Source organism: Carcharodon carcharias, chromosome 8, assembly GCF_017639515.1.
Source record: "Carcharodon carcharias isolate sCarCar2 chromosome 8, sCarCar2.pri, whole genome shotgun sequence".
Lineage (NCBI taxonomy): Eukaryota > Metazoa > Chordata > Chondrichthyes > Lamniformes > Lamnidae > Carcharodon > Carcharodon carcharias.
In genome coordinates this window covers 49,741,571-49,758,756 of record NC_054474.1, presented here as the reverse complement: position 1 = coordinate 49,758,756, position 17,186 = coordinate 49,741,571, and the positions used below count along the sequence as shown (strand labels likewise).

Sequence of the window (17,186 nt, the reverse complement as noted above, 5' to 3'; positions counted from 1 at the left end):
CCAATTCAATTCACTCTGCTTGCTATCAAGAAATGGCTGAAGGCACTGGGTACAGCAAAGGCCTTGGCCCTTGGCAACATTCTGGCAGTAGTACTGAAGACTTGTGCTCCAGAACTAGCCATACCCTTAGCCAAGCTGTTCAAGTATGGTTACAACACTGGCATCTACCCAGCACTGAAGAAGATTCATACAGACTCAAAACGTTAACTCTGTTTCTCTCTCCACAGATGCTGCCAGGACTGCTGAGATTTTCCAGCATTCTTTGTTTATATTTCAGATTTCCAGCATCTGCAGTATATTACTTTCATCAGGTTGCTGGTGAATGTTTGCCGCTTGATAGCACTTTCAACGGCACCTTCCATCACTTTCCTGATGATCAAGAGTAGACTGAAGGACTGGCAATTGGCTGAATTGGATCTGCCCTGATTTTTGTGGGCAGGACATATCTAGGCAATTTTCTACATTGTTGGGTAGATGCCAGTACAGTTATATCTGTACTGGAACAGTTTAGCTAAAGGTTCAGCCAATTCTGGAGCACATGTCTTCAGATTACAGCTGGGATATTGTCAGGCCCCATGGCCTTTGCTGTATCCAGTGCCTTCAGCCGTTTATTGATATCACATGGAGTGAATGAAATTGTCCTACGACTGGCCTCTATAATGGTTTGGATCTTTCGCGGAGGCTGAGATAGATCATCCACTCAATGCTTTTGGCTGAAGATGGTTGCAAATACGTCAGCATTGTCTTTTGTACAGATCTGTTGGGGTCACTCATCATTTGAGAATGGAAATTTTTATTCTGTAGCATTCTCCTTTGGTTAGTTATTTAATTGTCCACCACCATTCATGACTGGATGTGGCAGGACCGCAGAGCTTTGTTCTGATCTGTGGGTTGTAGGATCACTGAGCTTCATCATTAGCATGCTGCTTCCACTGTTTAGAATGCATATAGTCCTGTGCTATAGTTTCACCAGGTTGGTACCTCATTTTTAGCTATACCTGGTGCTGTTCCTGGTATGCTCTCCTACATTCCACACTGAACCAGGGTTGGTCCCATAGTAATGGTAGAGTGAGGGATATGCCAGTTCATGAGGTTGTAGATTGTGATTGAATACATTTCTGCTGCTGCTGATAGCCACAGAGCCTTAGGGATGCCCGGTTTCTAGCTGTTAGATCCATCCTGAATCTTATTCAATTTAGAACGGTGGTAGTTCTGCACAAAACAGTGAAGGCTGTTGTCATTGTGAAGATGGAACCTCATCTCCACAAGGACTGTGTGGTGGTTACTCCTACCAATTCTGTCCTGGACAGATGCACCTCAAAAGGTAGATTTTTGAGGACATAGTCAAGTAGCTTTTCCCTTCTTTTTGATTCTCTGACCACCTGCCTCAGGCCTCCCTGGCAGATATGCCCTTCAGCTCTCTCCAGCTTGGTCAGTAGTGGTGCTACCGAGATATCCTTGGTGATGGATATTCAAGTTCCCCATCCAGCATACATTCTAAAGTAAATCAGAGGAAAATTATTTTCATTGGTTGAGCAGTCACTAATTGGAAGATTGTAAATTCAAGATTTTAGCAAAAAAATCATAGAGGAGTTAGGGGAAATTTTCTTCCACACTTCTGTTAAATGGATAATTATTTAGAAATAACTATTGGGGAAAGGGCAGAAGAATAGATTGAAATGGAGAGTTTTTTCAGAGAATCAGCGTTAATATGTTGGCTGGAATGGCTGCTTTCTGTGTTGTAAAATTCTATTATTCCTCTTGAAATACAGACGAGAGAATGTCCATATTGTTAACTGGTAACTCAATTTGGTACTTGCAATTTAAAATGTAATCTTATTTTTGTTTTCTGAGGCTGGTTGACGTCATTTGTTTACTTAGAGAAGTATAGCTAATTTTGTTACATATTGTTGCTAGTGTTTGGTTATCCCATTGGTTTGAATTTTAAAAAATGAATTTTGCAGGAATTTTTGCATACTTGAACTACAAAGTCCCTCGCACCAGGAAGACGATCTTTGAGATCTTAGTCAAAGGCCTACAGAGACTTGAACACAGAGGGTATGATTCAGCAGGTAAATTTTCAGAATGTATTTTGCAGTTTTGAATATTGTATTCTGTTACATGTCCTGATAAAAGAAGTTTCAATTCCTAAATAAATTTTGTGTAATGACTGAATGCACAAATCATAAGCATCAGCTACAGTTCAACATTAGTAAAGGAATGGAGTACGTTAGCTATGCTAGGAAATCTGTTGTGCATTTCATATAGTAACTGGTTACATTGGGGACAACATGATCCATACATGACAAATAATAGAAACACTCATCAGATCAGGTAGCATCTGTAGAGAGAATAGACGTATTGTCATTTCAATTATGATTCATTCATTAGAGCTGGAGGATTTTACAGAGTTGTAACATTTAAAAATTAACAATAAAAGGAAGAGAGGGAAAACCACCACTTTCAGACTCACACAGACAGGAACATCAGAAATAGGAGCAAGAGTAAGCAATTCACAAGCCTGCTCTGCCATTCAGTAGAATCAACGCTGATCTTCTATCACAGCTACATCTTCCAGACTCTCCCCACATCATTTGTTTTTCTTAATATCCAAAAATCGGTTGATCTACATGAATATTCTCAATGACTAAGCATGCACAAGTCTCTGAGAGAATTCCAAAGGTTTGTACACTTTGCCTGAAGAAGGTTCTTCTCATCTCAGTCTGAAATGGCCAGCCGCTTCTTCTGAAATTGAGATCCCTAGCTCTAGACTCCTTAGCCAGAGGAATCATTCTCTCAATGTCTATCCTGTCAGTCCATTAGGAATAGAATGACCTGTAAAGTGCTTGAGTGGAAAACAGGAGATAGCAAAAGGACAGAAGTAATGATTAACCATATAACAGTATGAGGCATAATGAAAAATCAAAGAATTTAGACACTTGAGACACAGATGACATATGACTAGCTCAGGAAGTGTGGCATAAAGTAGGTAGATTTGGAAGCTCAGAAAAATAAATCATTGCTGATGCCAATTCTGGGTGCCAGCCTATGGACTGATTTCCCTTCCTTTTCACTTTCTTCCAACTATATCATTGCCTTCCATCTATATATCTTCCTCCAACCTCTTCCTTTACCATATCTTCATAATTTCCTCTGATCCTGAAGCCAAATGAGCCTTCATTCCTCTTTGCACCCATGTCAATTAATGCTTAACTCTTTTTCTGCTGCTTTCACTGCTATGTCTACTTTTTGGCCAGGAGGCTTTCTTGCGCAATTCTGACCCTTTCCCTGTCATCAGCTTCTCTGATCTACCTCGACCCCCCCTTGGCGTCTCTTGATCTTTTTATTGAGAACTGTGACTTGTTATCAATAATGTCAATTCCACTTCCTAACTCATTTAGATCTATCTCCATCTGAATTTGTAGCATGTTGTTCTCTCTGGTCTAATTCCCACATCATTACTAAGCTCACTGACAAAGTTTGTTGTATTGCATAGGACCTACACTGTCCATGGATCAAATATTCATTTCTGACCACCAAGCCACCATTTTCCAGATTGACACTGGCTTCATCTGTGGAGATTTTCCCGGACCCAAGGCTCCTAGCACCCTAGTTCCCAACCCTGATCAATCTGGTTCCACCTCATCCCAAAGATAGATAAACAGTGTTGTCCTGGTAGATTAACTGACTGTTGCAGCCTTCTCATGTCCCATTAAACTAATCTCTTTTTACCTTGACCCTTTCCTTCCTGCTCTCTTCACCCATCTTCACCCACTCCCTGTTGAAAATGGAAAAATAAATTGAGGAGGAGTATGACTGGAACAAAGAATGTTCAATTTCACCCAGATGTATGAGGGTATTGGTGGATGAGGCTAGTTGGGCTACCATTTGAACAAGAAGTGCAGAGCACACAGATGGCCCTAGTGAGTTATGGAAGTGTAGAGGGCGTTTGCATCTATAGTCACTTCAGACACCATTGAGGCCAGAAAATAATGAAATGTATTATGGTAGCAAAGCATGTCAGAAGCATCATATATGTAGGTATGTAGGGAAGAAAGCTTGAAATACCTAATGTGGCACAAGAACAATAATTTGCATTTATATAGTGCTATTAATGTGAAATATTTCAAGGGGCTTCACCATGGGAATAACAGAATAGACACTGCAACTTGGAGAGAGATTGGCAAGGTAACTGAAAGTTTGGTCAAAAAGATAAATTTTCAGTAGGTTTTATAAGTGTTGGGATGGAAGTCTTTTGAGAAGTCCAGAGGTTTTCGGGCCGAGATGGCTGAAGGCCTTACCACAAATGATGGATAAGGTGAGGGCACTTGAACAAAAGGCCAGAGTCAGAGGCCGAAAGCATTCAAGAAGGTTAAAATGCCCGAGGAATTTGTAAAGATGATGGTAACAGACCATGGTGAAATTTGAAAACAAGGATGAGGATTTTATATTTAATGTGATGGGCGCAATCAGGGCCCAGTGTGAATTAGCAAGGATGGGAGTGATTAGCAAGCAGGACTTGTGAAGTTTAAGGCCACAGACAGCTGAGTTTAATACACATAATTTATTTGTCAACCCTGACTTAGTGATAGCACCCTAGCTTCTGAGTCAGAAGGTTGTAGGTTCAAGGTCTACTATTGATTATCATCTAGGTTGATACCTCAGTACAGTACTGTTAAGTAGTGCATTATTGAAGGTATCATATTTCATAAAAGATTTTTGAGGCCCAGTTGATACAATTGTTCATATTATGTGGCAGAGAGGAGTATTGGACAGTGCTCCACATTTTCTTTTAAGCTCTCGGATTCTCTCACTGTCTTTGAAGACGTGATTTGTGCTACAGTACATCACACTTCCCTCCACTGCTTCATTCTTCACTAGTTACCCCAGACAATGAATCTATTAATGGCCTCTTTAACCATTTGTTTGAGGTGTGGGTGAGGGTGGTAGGAAGATTGCTTCCCAATCTTGCGCAACATCATCTAGAGATCCCATCCTTTCTTTCTAGTCTATAGGACAGAGACCCAAGTGGGGTGAGACTGATCACAATAGAAACAAAAATTCTTTACTACAAATTCTTTTTTGTTGCCTGCATAATCATGTACGTTTGTTTCTTCAGTAAAATTTGATGTATTCTTATTTCAACTTTGAATAATTGCTATTTTAAATAACAGGAATAGCAGTTGATGAAGATAATAGCAAAGAACGTAAAAATGGTGGTTGTATCTGTCTCTTTAGAAACAAAGGTAAAGTGAAGGCCCTAGCTGATGAGCTTTATAGTAAGTTACCTAAATTGGTAAATTCTAGTTTCAATACTTTGTGCTTGTATATTTTTCCTTTCTGCAGATGATGAGCCACATAAACTATATTATGTTGATCATTCTATTTTGATTTTACTTTTGTATATTTTTGTATTTTTAGGCTATTGGAAGGTATGAACTTATTTTTAATTCTGTGATAAACATGAGCTTAATTTTTCCCAGCTAAGCATTAGTCTAGCCAATAAATATATGATCTCAACATATATACCAGTCTAGAAAACTAGTAAAAGCCAACTGCTCAAAACTGCTGTGAATGTTGTTGGCCTTATGACATACAATGACACAGTACACAAAATCAGGGTTTACAATAGTGCTGCATTTTGGAAATTATTGAAGGGAGATTTGGGCTTGTCATTTATTTCCCAGCACTGTCTGAGGGCATTTTCCCCAGAAACCTCAAATGTGTATTAATGAATGTCTGACTTGCTGCATTTTCTGGTATTTAAAGCCTACAGTAATTTTCATGACGATAATCACTTCTTACCTACTTTGTATTTATTTCAAAACCCTAATGCTTCCAGAATCCAGAGACTGAAGTGCTGAAATAAATCCATTAATGAACTTACATCAAAAAACATGCTTCTGATCTCAAATATCTTAAGTAAAATAAACTTTCCCCAAAGATAGCAACTCAGAAGTCCCTGAAAGATTTTCTGAGGAAAATGGAAACCCTTTTAAAAGCTGGATTTTAGCAACTTGCTTGCTGTACAACTTAATTGGGGAAAACGCAAAATGCGTACTCTTTGATTATGCAAAATCAACAGATAACTTTAACTTTCTGTCTTCTTCATGCATACTCAGCCCAAGGGAAAAACTGTATCTGTTTGATTTGGTTCTAACAATCTCCAGGCATGCATCCAAAGATCTGACTGGTTGATATTGGCAACCTTCAATCTTCTTGTAAAATAGGCTGATTTTATTTTGAAACCTTTGAAACGTGGATAGATGGTCAAAATGCCAGTAGCTAGTATACATATCCAAAACTAATCCCACTGCTCACTCTCTCCCATAGCCCTGCATCTGTAACTGCTTAATATATTTTTATTTTATTTAAAAGATACAATAATCTTTGCCCCATGTGACTGAATATCCTAACCTCCAGTAATGTCCTGAGTAACCAAATTTCTCCTAAGCTCTCTCCTGATTATTTTAGTGACCGTTTTAAATTGATAATCAGCCAATGGTCTTTCACTAAGCACATTACCAAAATGTTTCATAATTTAAAAAAAAACTCTCAAGTTTCTTCTAGGCCTTTTCTGTTCCATTATAAATAGTCCTGAACATCTCAAGTCCCTTCTCATAGCTCTAGTTTCTCATTCCTGGTATCATGCTGGTAAATCCATGTGGTATGTTCTCTGTTCCATGTACTCTATTATTGAGATGTTCAAACTGCACAAAATGTTCGAATGGGCCTAACCAATATTTCTTACAAATCCGTTCTTACTTTACTCTTTTACTCGATGCCTATTTATAAAATCCAAATTTGTAAATTTTTTACTGTTCTATAGTTGCCTGATTTAACCTTCTCTCCCTTCTTCAACTAAAGTGTAACAATGGCTACTTGACCGTTCCATTGCACAATTTACATATTTTAGGAAGATTGAAAAATTGTGGCCAGAGTTTCTGACACTTCTTTCACTTTCTTTAATGCCTAGGATGCATGTCATTAGCACCCACAGAACTTAGACGCTTTGAGTTCTGTTTTTTATTAGCGAATTCATTTTTACAGATATTTTCAACAATTGCATAACCTTCATTTTTACACTGACATCCTTGCTTCCACCAATGCAAAAATATATTTAATGGGTTAGGTCTTAATCCTTGACAGTTAGACATTCACCTTCAACTTTCAGTGATTATATCCTTTCTTTTGCTATTCTTTTACTTTTTATCAGCTTTTTAAAAGATACTATTTTCTTATATTTCTGCTAGTTTTATTCACATTCCCTTTAGCCCTTCTACTCTGTTTACCTGCCCTATCACATTCTACATTCCATTTCCTTAATATTCTTTCAACCCCTTTATTTATCATACCTTGATGCTGCCCTTTTTACTTAGAGGAATATATTTATATTTTATTCTGTCAATATCATGTTTGATGATTTTCCACTGCTGAGCCTGTTTGCTAAGTTTTCAGCTCAGGTAGTTTGGACTAGGCTCTTCTCTTGCTGAACTTTGTCTTTATCCATTCCAGTACTTTTGAGCCTCATCGGTTATTTGCCTCATTTTATTTTCCAGAACCAAATCAAATAAATCTCCTTTCCTGGTTGAACTAGAAATATACTAATCCTGGATGCTTTCTTATCTTTTTGAACAAGTGCATTATTCTAACGTATCGCACCATGGCTAAAATTGCCCATTATTACCCTGTTATAATAAATGTCTCTGAAATGTCTATAGCTCTTCTTTTGTCTCATCTCTACCAGTGACCTGTAATGCAAATGGAGAATGATGCTCTTTCCTTTTCTACTTCTGTATCCATGTGGATTCTGCCTTAATGCAACCTTCAAGACCATGTTATGCTCTATTTCTTTGACAGTATAATTTACTAACCCTACAGTATCGTTTACCAACCCTACCATTTACCACCGTTTTTTCCTCCTTTTTCTTCTAAAATGTTATAACTAGAAATATTATGTTCCAGTCCTGTCCAAATCTAAGTCAAATATTTATTATAGCTACTACATCCTATCTATTAATGCTTCCAGTTTTGCTTTGATTGTTTTGCACATTCACATAAATATTATTCAATTCTGACACACCAAGTTTGGAGTATACACCTTTCTCTGTTGGTTTCCTCTTTAAACTTTTTCATACCCATTGCCTCTTCTGCGACAGAGCATTTATCTTTTCCTCACTATTTGTGAGTATGAAGAATCCTTTATGATCTAAAACTTAAAAATAGTCTTTAGCATACCTGAGATGAGGGTATATATCTTGAGTTGTGCACAATTCTTGAAATAAACTTTGCGTTTGACTTTTGCTTGTTCTTTCCATTTTAACTGGAATGATGTAAAGATGCTAAGCCAGTGTAAAATACTCCTAAGATTGTCCTTGATTAAATCCTAGATCTACCATTGGACCATGATATTACAAACCTTTTGCCTGCAGTACCAGAATAGAGATTGAGGATCTGTTGCCAATTGGCTGAGCTGAGTAATTTTTCAGGCCATTTATAATCAGAAGGGAAATTTCTTGAAAAAGTATTTTCCTTCTATTTATTCCATTAGCCTGCAATCTCACTGAATGATGAAGAAATAATATATTGTACTTTTTTTTAATTAAAAAGAATTACAGAATTGGCATTATCTGCAAGAAATGGGATAATTAAGGTAATTAAAGGCCCTGCCTGTCCAACCTTAAGGCTGGTGGGCAGGCCAGGAGCCCCAGCGGGCTTCTGAAAAACATGAAACCTCATCCACTGGTGGGATGAGATTTCATGTCTGTTTTAAAAATCTTAAATAAACTTTATGTGAGATTTATTAACATGTCCCATCTCGTGTGACATTGTCACATGAGGGGGACATGTTAATTTTTTTTTATTTTTCTATTTTGACACTTTGAAGCACGGTCAGTGATCTCCCTGAGACAGCACTTAGTCTCAGGGAGATGTGCACTCCTTCGCACGCATGCGTGAAAGAGTACAGTTGAGGAATCTCCCCCCCCCCGCACAGGAAGCACATAGCGCTTCCCTTCAGGCAGACCGCTGGGCGGGCCTTAATTGGCCCTCCCACTTAAAATGGCGGTGGGGCCCACTTCGGCAGCGGAGTTCGGCTGCCCACCCGCTACCGAGTCGGTGGGGCCCGCCCGCCAACCTAGGGCAAAATTCTGCCCTCTGCCTTTGGTTACATCATCTGAAAAAAACAGCATCAGTTTCCACATGTACACTAATAACACCCTCACTTTTCTCAGCCCCTTCACTGTCTCAAAATAGCCATACTGCTTGTCTGACATTCAGTACTACATGAACAGAAATTTCCTTCTAGCAAAATACGGGGAAGACCACAGTCATTCTCTTCAGTCCTTGTCACAAACTCCATTCCTTACCACTGGCTCCATTTCTCTCCCTGGCAACTCTGAGGCTGTATCAGACTATTCACATTTCATGTCATATTTGACCCAAGCTATGGTTCCAACCACATACCCATGCCATGACTAAGGCCACTTATTTCTACCATCGTAACATTGTTGACTCCATCCCTGCTCCAGCTGATCTGCTGTTGAAAGACTTATCCAATTCTTTGTTACCTCTATACTCGATTATTTCAGAATGCTCTTAACTGACCTCCTATGTTCTACTGTCCATAAACTTGTGGTCATCCAAAACTTGGCTGCTCATTTCCTAACTTGCATCAAGTCCCATTCGTCCATCACCCCTGTGCTTGCTGACTTACATTGGCTCCCAGTTAAGCAATGCCTCAACTTTAAAACTCTCATCCCCCTGTTTTCAGATCCCTCCATGACCTTACCTTCCTTCTCTCTCAAACTCCTCCAGCCCATTAACTCCCCCAACCCCTGCCCCAAGATCTGTGTGCTCATCCATTTCTGGTATCCTGAACATCCCTAATTTTAATCACTCTATCGTTGATGGTAATGCTTTCAGCTGCCATGGGCCTAAGCTTTGGATTTTCCTCCTTAAACAACTCCTCTCTTCCATTTTTCCTGTTTTTAAGTCACTTCTTAAAACCTACACTTAGACGAAGCTTTTGATTATCTGCCCCAGTGTCTCTTTATGTGGCTCAGTGGCAAAGTTAATAATGTTCCTGTGAAGTGCCTTGGCACATTTTACTGTGTTAAAGATGCAATATAAATACGGGCTATTCCTGTTGTTATTGTTAAATGGAAGATGTACTTAAACCAAAAATAGAATACTTGCCAGCATTTTTTATAAGACTTTGAGATTCTTCTTTCTGTCCCCACCAGCTTCTAAGTAATATGGAATGCTGTAATGAATTCAGTTGTGAAATAGTTGCTTTACAGTCTGCATGATCTATATTTATGTATAAATACAGCACCTGGCATGAAGCAATTATTTTGTTGCAGAACAAAAACTTCTGGACTTTGACAAAGAATTTGAAATACACTTTGGGATCGTTCACACCCGCTGGGCAACACATGGGGTTCCAAATGAAGTGAACAGTCATCCTCAACGCTCTGATAAAAACAGTGGTATGTGTTTTTAATGCATTAAAAATGCTGAGAGAAATGCAAATAATCCAAATCAATCACAATATAAAAGATTGGGTAGTTTATGAATTTCAGTAGAACTGTATAAGACTGAATTGCAGCTGAAACTCATTTAACCATTTACTAACTATTTATTATAATAGCTACCAAAAGGTTTTGTATTTCTTACTGCGGGTGATAAGGATGCTGAGTACTTTGGTTACATAGAGGTGTCATGATATAAATGAAGTGAAGAAAACCACTGTGACAAAAATTAAGCCAACTTTTCTCTCTTGGTAGTAACCTCTTTATTTTTACTTTATTAATTCATGGGATGTGGGCATTACTAGCAAGGCCAGCATTTATTGCCCTATTTGCCCTTAGTGGTGGTGAGCCACCACTGACTTGAACTGCTACAGTCATTATGGTGAAGGTACTACAGGGCTAGGTAGGGAGTTCCAGGATTTTGACCCAGCAATGATAAAGAGATGATAATCAATTTCAAAATCAAGGTGGTCTTTGACTTGGAGGGAAACTTGGCGGAGATGGTGTTCCCATGCATCTCCTGACCTTATCCTTCATGGTGGTAGAGATCGCCGTTATGAGAGGTGCTGATGAAGAAGCCTTGGTGAGATATTGCAATGCATCTTGTAGATGGCATGCACTGCATTCAAGATGTGTCGCTGTTGAGGGAATTAATATTTTAAGATGGTGGGTGGGTTTCTGATCAATAATACTGCTTTGTTGTGGATCATGTCCAGGCCGGTGAGCTTCTTGAGTGTTTTGGAGCTGCATTTGTCCAGGCACGTGGAGAATATTCAATTACACTCTTGACTTGTGCCTTGTAAGTGTCGGTAAGACTTTGGGGAGTCAGGAGGTGAGCCACTAACTGCAGAATACCCAGCCTCTGACCTGCTCTTATGTTCATGTGGCTGGTCCAGTGAAGCTTTTGGTCAATGGTGACAGGATGTTGCTATTGCGCAATTAGACATTGGTTATGCCATTGAATGTCAAATGGTGATGGTTAGACTCTGTTGTTGGAGATATTTGGTACTTGATACTTGAGAGTGGGAATGTTACATTCTACTTATCAGTCCAAGTCTGCATGTGTCCAGTCCTGCTGCATGTGGACATGGACTAGTTTATTATCTAATCAATGGCAAATAGAGCTGAACACTCTGCAATCATTCGCAAAAATCCCATTTATGACATAATGATGGAAGGAAGTTCATGAAGCAGCTGAAAATGGTTGGGCCTAGGACACTGCCGTGAGGAACTCTTGCAACGATGTCCTGGAACTGAGATGATTGGACCTCTTTCATTGTGCCAGATATGATTCCAGCAATGTAAAATTTACCTCAGTTGCTTTTGACTTCAATTTTGCAAGGGCTTGATGTCACACTCAGTCAGGTGCTGCCTAGAAATTAAGGGCAGTCACTCTCGCCTCACCTTTGGAATTCAGCTCTTTTGCCCACATTTGGACCAAGACTGTAATGAGAGTAAGAGCAAAATGATTTTGGCAGACTTCAAACTGAGTAATAATGAGTTGGTTATTAGTGAGTAAGTACCACTTGATAATGTGGTTGACAACACATTATGTTGAAAGTAAGCTGATGGAGTAACATTTGACCTGATTGGATTTGTCCTTTTTTTTGTAGGCAGGACATACTTGGGCAATTTTCCACTTTTGGCAGATACTTGCCGGTGCTGTATTTGTACCTTAACAGCTAGGCTAAGAATACAACTAGTTCTGGAGCACCGGTCTTCAGCACTATAGCTGGAATGGTGTCTGGGGGGATATAATCTTTGCTTTATTCAGTGCAAGAGGCATCTTTTGGTATCATGTGAAGTGAACTGAATTGGGTGAAGACTAGCATCTATCATAGTGGGAACCTCAGAAGGAGGGCACAAAGGATCATCCACTCTGTATTTATGGCTGAAGGTACTTGAGAATGCTTCAACCTTGCACTTGTGCTGGGCTTTTGTCATCATTGAGAGTGTGGATGTTCATGGAGCCTCCTCGTTAGCTGTTCAGTTTCTACCAGCAGGATGTTTTCTTGCCCATTTTCTTTTTGACCTAATGCCATAAAACTTCATGGAATTGAGGGTTAATGTTGAGGACTCCGAGGGTCACTCCGTCCTAATGGTATAGTAATATGTTATGACCCCTGGAGGAGTCGGGGCATTGGCTGAATATATGAGTATTATTATGTCAGGTTTTTGCATGACTGGTCTGTGGGACAGCTCTCCCAATTTTGGCACAAGTACCCCAGATGTTAGTGAGGACAACTTTGTAGGGTTGACTGGGATGAGTGTGCCTCTTTCATTTCTGAATACAGCATCTAGGTTGATGTTGAGTTGTCACTCTGGTTCTATTCTTTTTGAATTTTTTTTGGCCATTTGAGATAACTGAGTGACTTGCTAGGTCATTTCAGAGGGCAGTATTACTGTCGGTCTGGAGTCACTTGGGCTGGACTGGATAAAATTCACCTATTGAGTTTTTACATCAATCTGATGCTAGCTTTTTCATTCAGATTTATTTCAAATTCATAACCTGCCATTTGGGATTTGAACACACATCTCCAGGTTATTAATCCAAGCCTCTGGATTACTTGCCCAGTAACAGTGAATTATATAAAGTGCCAAATTCCTCACCTACTGGCTAAAAATGCCAAAGGGGAGCCGCCAAGGGGAACACCATCTGCTGCGCAACTATTGAGTCAATTGGCTGTTAATAGGCTGCAGACAGTCCTGCCTTAGAGAGCTGCCAGTTAGAGACCAGCAACTCTCCAGCACTTAGCGCCAGAGGCATGTGGTTTTGGATCAGGATTTGGATATGTGTTTGGGGGTCTCGCTGGGTGCCAAATTGGCAGGCTCATTTGGATGGGGATGGGGAGGCTGGAGTTTGAGAGGCCATATGGGGGAGGGCAACCTTGGGGATGCTGGGGGTGTAAAGTTTTGGAGGGGGCTGCACCTCATTGGGCTCAGAGTGGCCAGCTAAGGAGGGACCCCCTGCCCGCCATCAGCTGCGCAGGGAAACCTGCTGCGCTGGCCGCCTGGCAGGGGCCTCTCCTGCTGCTGATTTAAATCCTGGTGGTAGTTGGATGAGGCCCTTAAGTGGGAATCAATTGCTCATTTAAGGGGCAGAATTTTCCATTCCTGCCAGTAGCGGGAATCATGGCAGTTGGGGGCACTAAATTTAGCATGATAGAAAAAGCCAGTTTCCCGCCTGCAGGAAGTTAGTTTGGAATTTTGTCCTCCCAACTTTGCTGGTGGGTTGAAGGCGGGTTGAGTTTCCCACTGATCTATGTTGGAAACCACATTTGCATTTATTTGCATCTCATGAATGCTCATTAAAAGGCCACCCCACTGGAATTATGTTCCCCCTCCAAAGTAAGTGCTCCGCCAGCAGATAATTAGAAAGGTAAAAACAAAAAACTGCGGATGCTGGAGATACAAAACAAAAACAGAAATACCTGGAAAAACTCAGCAGGTCTGGCAGCATCGGCGGAGAAGAGCAAAGTTGACGTTTCGAGTCCTCATGACCCTTCAACAGAACTAAGTAGAAATAGGAAAGGGGTGAAATATAAGCGGGTTAAGTAAAGCAGCATTTCACTTGCTTAGTCTACTGCATTTGTTGCTCCCAATGCGGTTTCCTCTACATTGGAGAGACCAAACGCAGACTGGGTGACTGCTTTGCAGAACACCTTCGGTCTGTCCGCAAGCATTACCCAGACCTCCCTGTCGCTTGCCATTTTATCACTCCACCCTGCTCTCTTGCCCACATGTTTGTCCTTGGCTTGCTGCATTGTTCAAGTGAAGCTCAATGCAAACTGGAGGAACGGCACCTCATCTTCTGACTAGGCACTTTACAGCCTTCCGGACTGAATATTGAGTTCAACAACATTGGATCTTGAACTCCCTCCCCCATCCCCACCCCCTTTCCATTTCTTCCCCCTCCCTTTTGTTTTTTCCAATAATTTATATAGATTTTTCTTTTCCCACCTATTTCCATTATCTTTCAATGTATTCCACCCATTGCTTATTTCACCCCACCCCCACTAGAGCTACCTTGCTTGTCCTGCTCTCCACTCTTAATTAGCACATTCTTTTAGATAATATCACCACCTTCAACACCTCTTTGTTCTTTTGTCTGTGACATCTTTTGGTTATCTCCTCCTATCACTGCTTGCTTGTCCCAACCCCCCCCACCACCAGCTTATATTTCACCCCTTTCCTGTTTCTACTTAATTTTGTTGAAGGGTCATGAGTACTCGAAACGTCAACTTTGCTCTTCTCCGCCGATGCTGCCAGACCTGCTGAGATTTTCCAGGTATTTCTGTTTTTGTTGTTGATAATTAGAAAGGCCTGTTTCACAGCTGTATATAAGTGGCACGCACCTGGCCAGCTTCACTTCATCCATGACTTGGAGGTCAGTAGATGCTGCTTTCGCTTACCTTTAAGAGTGTTGCTGCAAGATATTAGGTGCATGTAGCACAAGCTGCGCCGAGGTTGGGCATGGGAGGCAAGACCAGTGGGGAGGGGTTGATATGGAAGCAGGACTGGGGTGGGTGGGGAGGGGAGAGATGAGATGGAGGCAGGGCTACAGGACTAGGGGGCACGGGTAACTCAAGAGCAGAGTGGGGGAGACAGAGGCAGGACTAGGGGTGGTCAACAGAGTGGAGTAGTGAAAGACTGTCCTGGGGCAAGATTTATAAGCCTGCCCATGAAAGAGTCAGAGACCGTCCTGGGGCTGAGGCCACATTGTCGAAGACAAATTTAAGAGACTGTCCTGGGGCTGAGGCCACACTGTTGAGGCATATTGAAGAGACCATCCTGGGTCTGTACGGGCTATGTTAGAGGACTCTGCATGTGTTGGTCCTGGTCTTGGGCAGAGGAAGGCCTCTCTGGGAAGTGATGGTCGTGCACAGTATGGTGTGCATGGCGTGGTCAGTCAGAATTCACTGATGGGGTTTGAGTCATGATATGGTGAGGCAGCGAGCACAGTAACATTCATGGGAGGCATCTGGATCCTGTAAGTCGGTAGTTGAAAAGTCATGGGGGCGGTATTGGATGGTCTTGTGGGGGTTCTCGAAAAGCAAGGATGCATGTGGCCTCGGGAAGGGGAGGAGTCAGGTCAATAAAGGGCATAGGATATCAACATTAATGGGTTCGGAGAGAACAGGAATATGCAATGGACAATGGTGGAGTCGGGGGTAATGGAGAGGCTGGATAGTGACAGGAAGAAGGGGAATTAGGAGGCGGTGAGTATGGTGGAGGATGGGAGGAACTTGTTGGGCAATACAGGGAGGTTGGAAGCTGGCCTCGTGGATGAAAACCAGCAGCGCCACTTCCTATTAAACCTAAGGATGATGCAGTTTGAAAAACAAGCTAGAAAAATATCGACCAGGGAGGGGTGCCCGGGTGTGTGGGAAGAGTACGATACAGCAATCTTTTGCTGATTGAAAGGGCACCCTATAAATGTCCTGCTCAAACCATGGATAGCATGGTCCAGCTGAGTGCTGGACTCAAGGGTCCAATGCACAATGAATGAGCTTGGCTGCTTTACTAATGTTTGCACATTTTTAGGCGAGAATCCATTAAGTTTATGTGCTGCAGTGCATATGGTCTTAATTGGCATCTGATCCTTATAGAGGCATGTGAGAATGGATGCAGGGTCAAATATAATCAAGGGTCATGTCTGCTGGGCAGAAGCATCATGGATCCAAAAAGCCTCCCTGTTACCAGTGTACTGACCATGGCATTCAAGGCACCATGCTTGCAGTAATGACGTAAGTGCAAAGATTGGGTATCGCTAGTTATTGTTAAGGCCACTGGAGGACAACCACCAGTAGCCTGACTGTAGGTGATAGGACTTGGGTCTTTTGACCCTGTTAAGACCCTCATTGTAAATACTCAGTCATGTCTGAGGGGAAAACTCAGCCACCTGTCATCCTCTAGGATGATCTCATTCTGCAAGAGGTAGTCTCAGTATGCCATGTACAGACTCGGGGCAAGTCAAGGGCTAGAGACTGCATTCCTGCCTTGTATATGGAGGGAGACTATTCAATAGGAACTACCTTTGATTGCTCAATTATATTGTTCACCGATACAAGCAGGAGTGGAGAATGCAATGGCCAGCAATGCTGCCTTCTTGATAGCTTTGATTAGAATGAGGAGAAGAGGAGCCCTTCACCAATTGGCACAGCTCAGGGAAGACCTTCGCCCTGAGCAACAAGAGCCAGCAGGGCTGCAGGAAGTCCCAGATGCTGATGAGTAGGGGCCAAATCTGCATAGGTGTTTTGCGTGAACAAGGGTCTACAGAAGACGGAACTCAGACATGGAGATGAGCGAAAGACAGTGCTGCTGGCGCCTTCACTTGTCTAGGCATGTAGTACCTCATATTTGCCACATTCTCCATGAGGAACTCACGTCATGTAGACTAGGAGGGCATCCAAAGTTGCTCTGAAGGTTACCACTGCACTAAATTTTTTTGCCAGCAGATCGTTCCAGGAGCCCACTGGGGACCTTTGCGGAATCTCACAATCAGGGACACCCATGTATAAGGGAAGTGACAGATGTCCCTTTCAATAAAGATCATCAATACAGTTCCACATGGGTGAAGCAAGCCAGGCTGCCAGAGCTGTGGGATTTGCCACAATCTCAGGCTGCCCACAGGTGCAGGGCGCCATTGACTGC

At 41.6% G+C, this 17,186-nt stretch overlaps 1 protein-coding gene across 1 annotated transcript in view; it reads left to right on the top strand.

The window, feature by feature from the left end:
- Positions 1–17,186, top strand: part of LOC121281432 (glutamine--fructose-6-phosphate aminotransferase [isomerizing] 2-like) — a 77,890-nt gene that overhangs the window by 7,601 nt on the left and 53,103 nt on the right. The window contains 3 exon segments of the mRNA XM_041194376.1: positions 1,965–2,072; positions 5,175–5,279; positions 10,365–10,490. Coding sequence (XP_041050310.1) covers positions 1,965–2,072; positions 5,175–5,279; positions 10,365–10,490 — 339 coding nt within the window.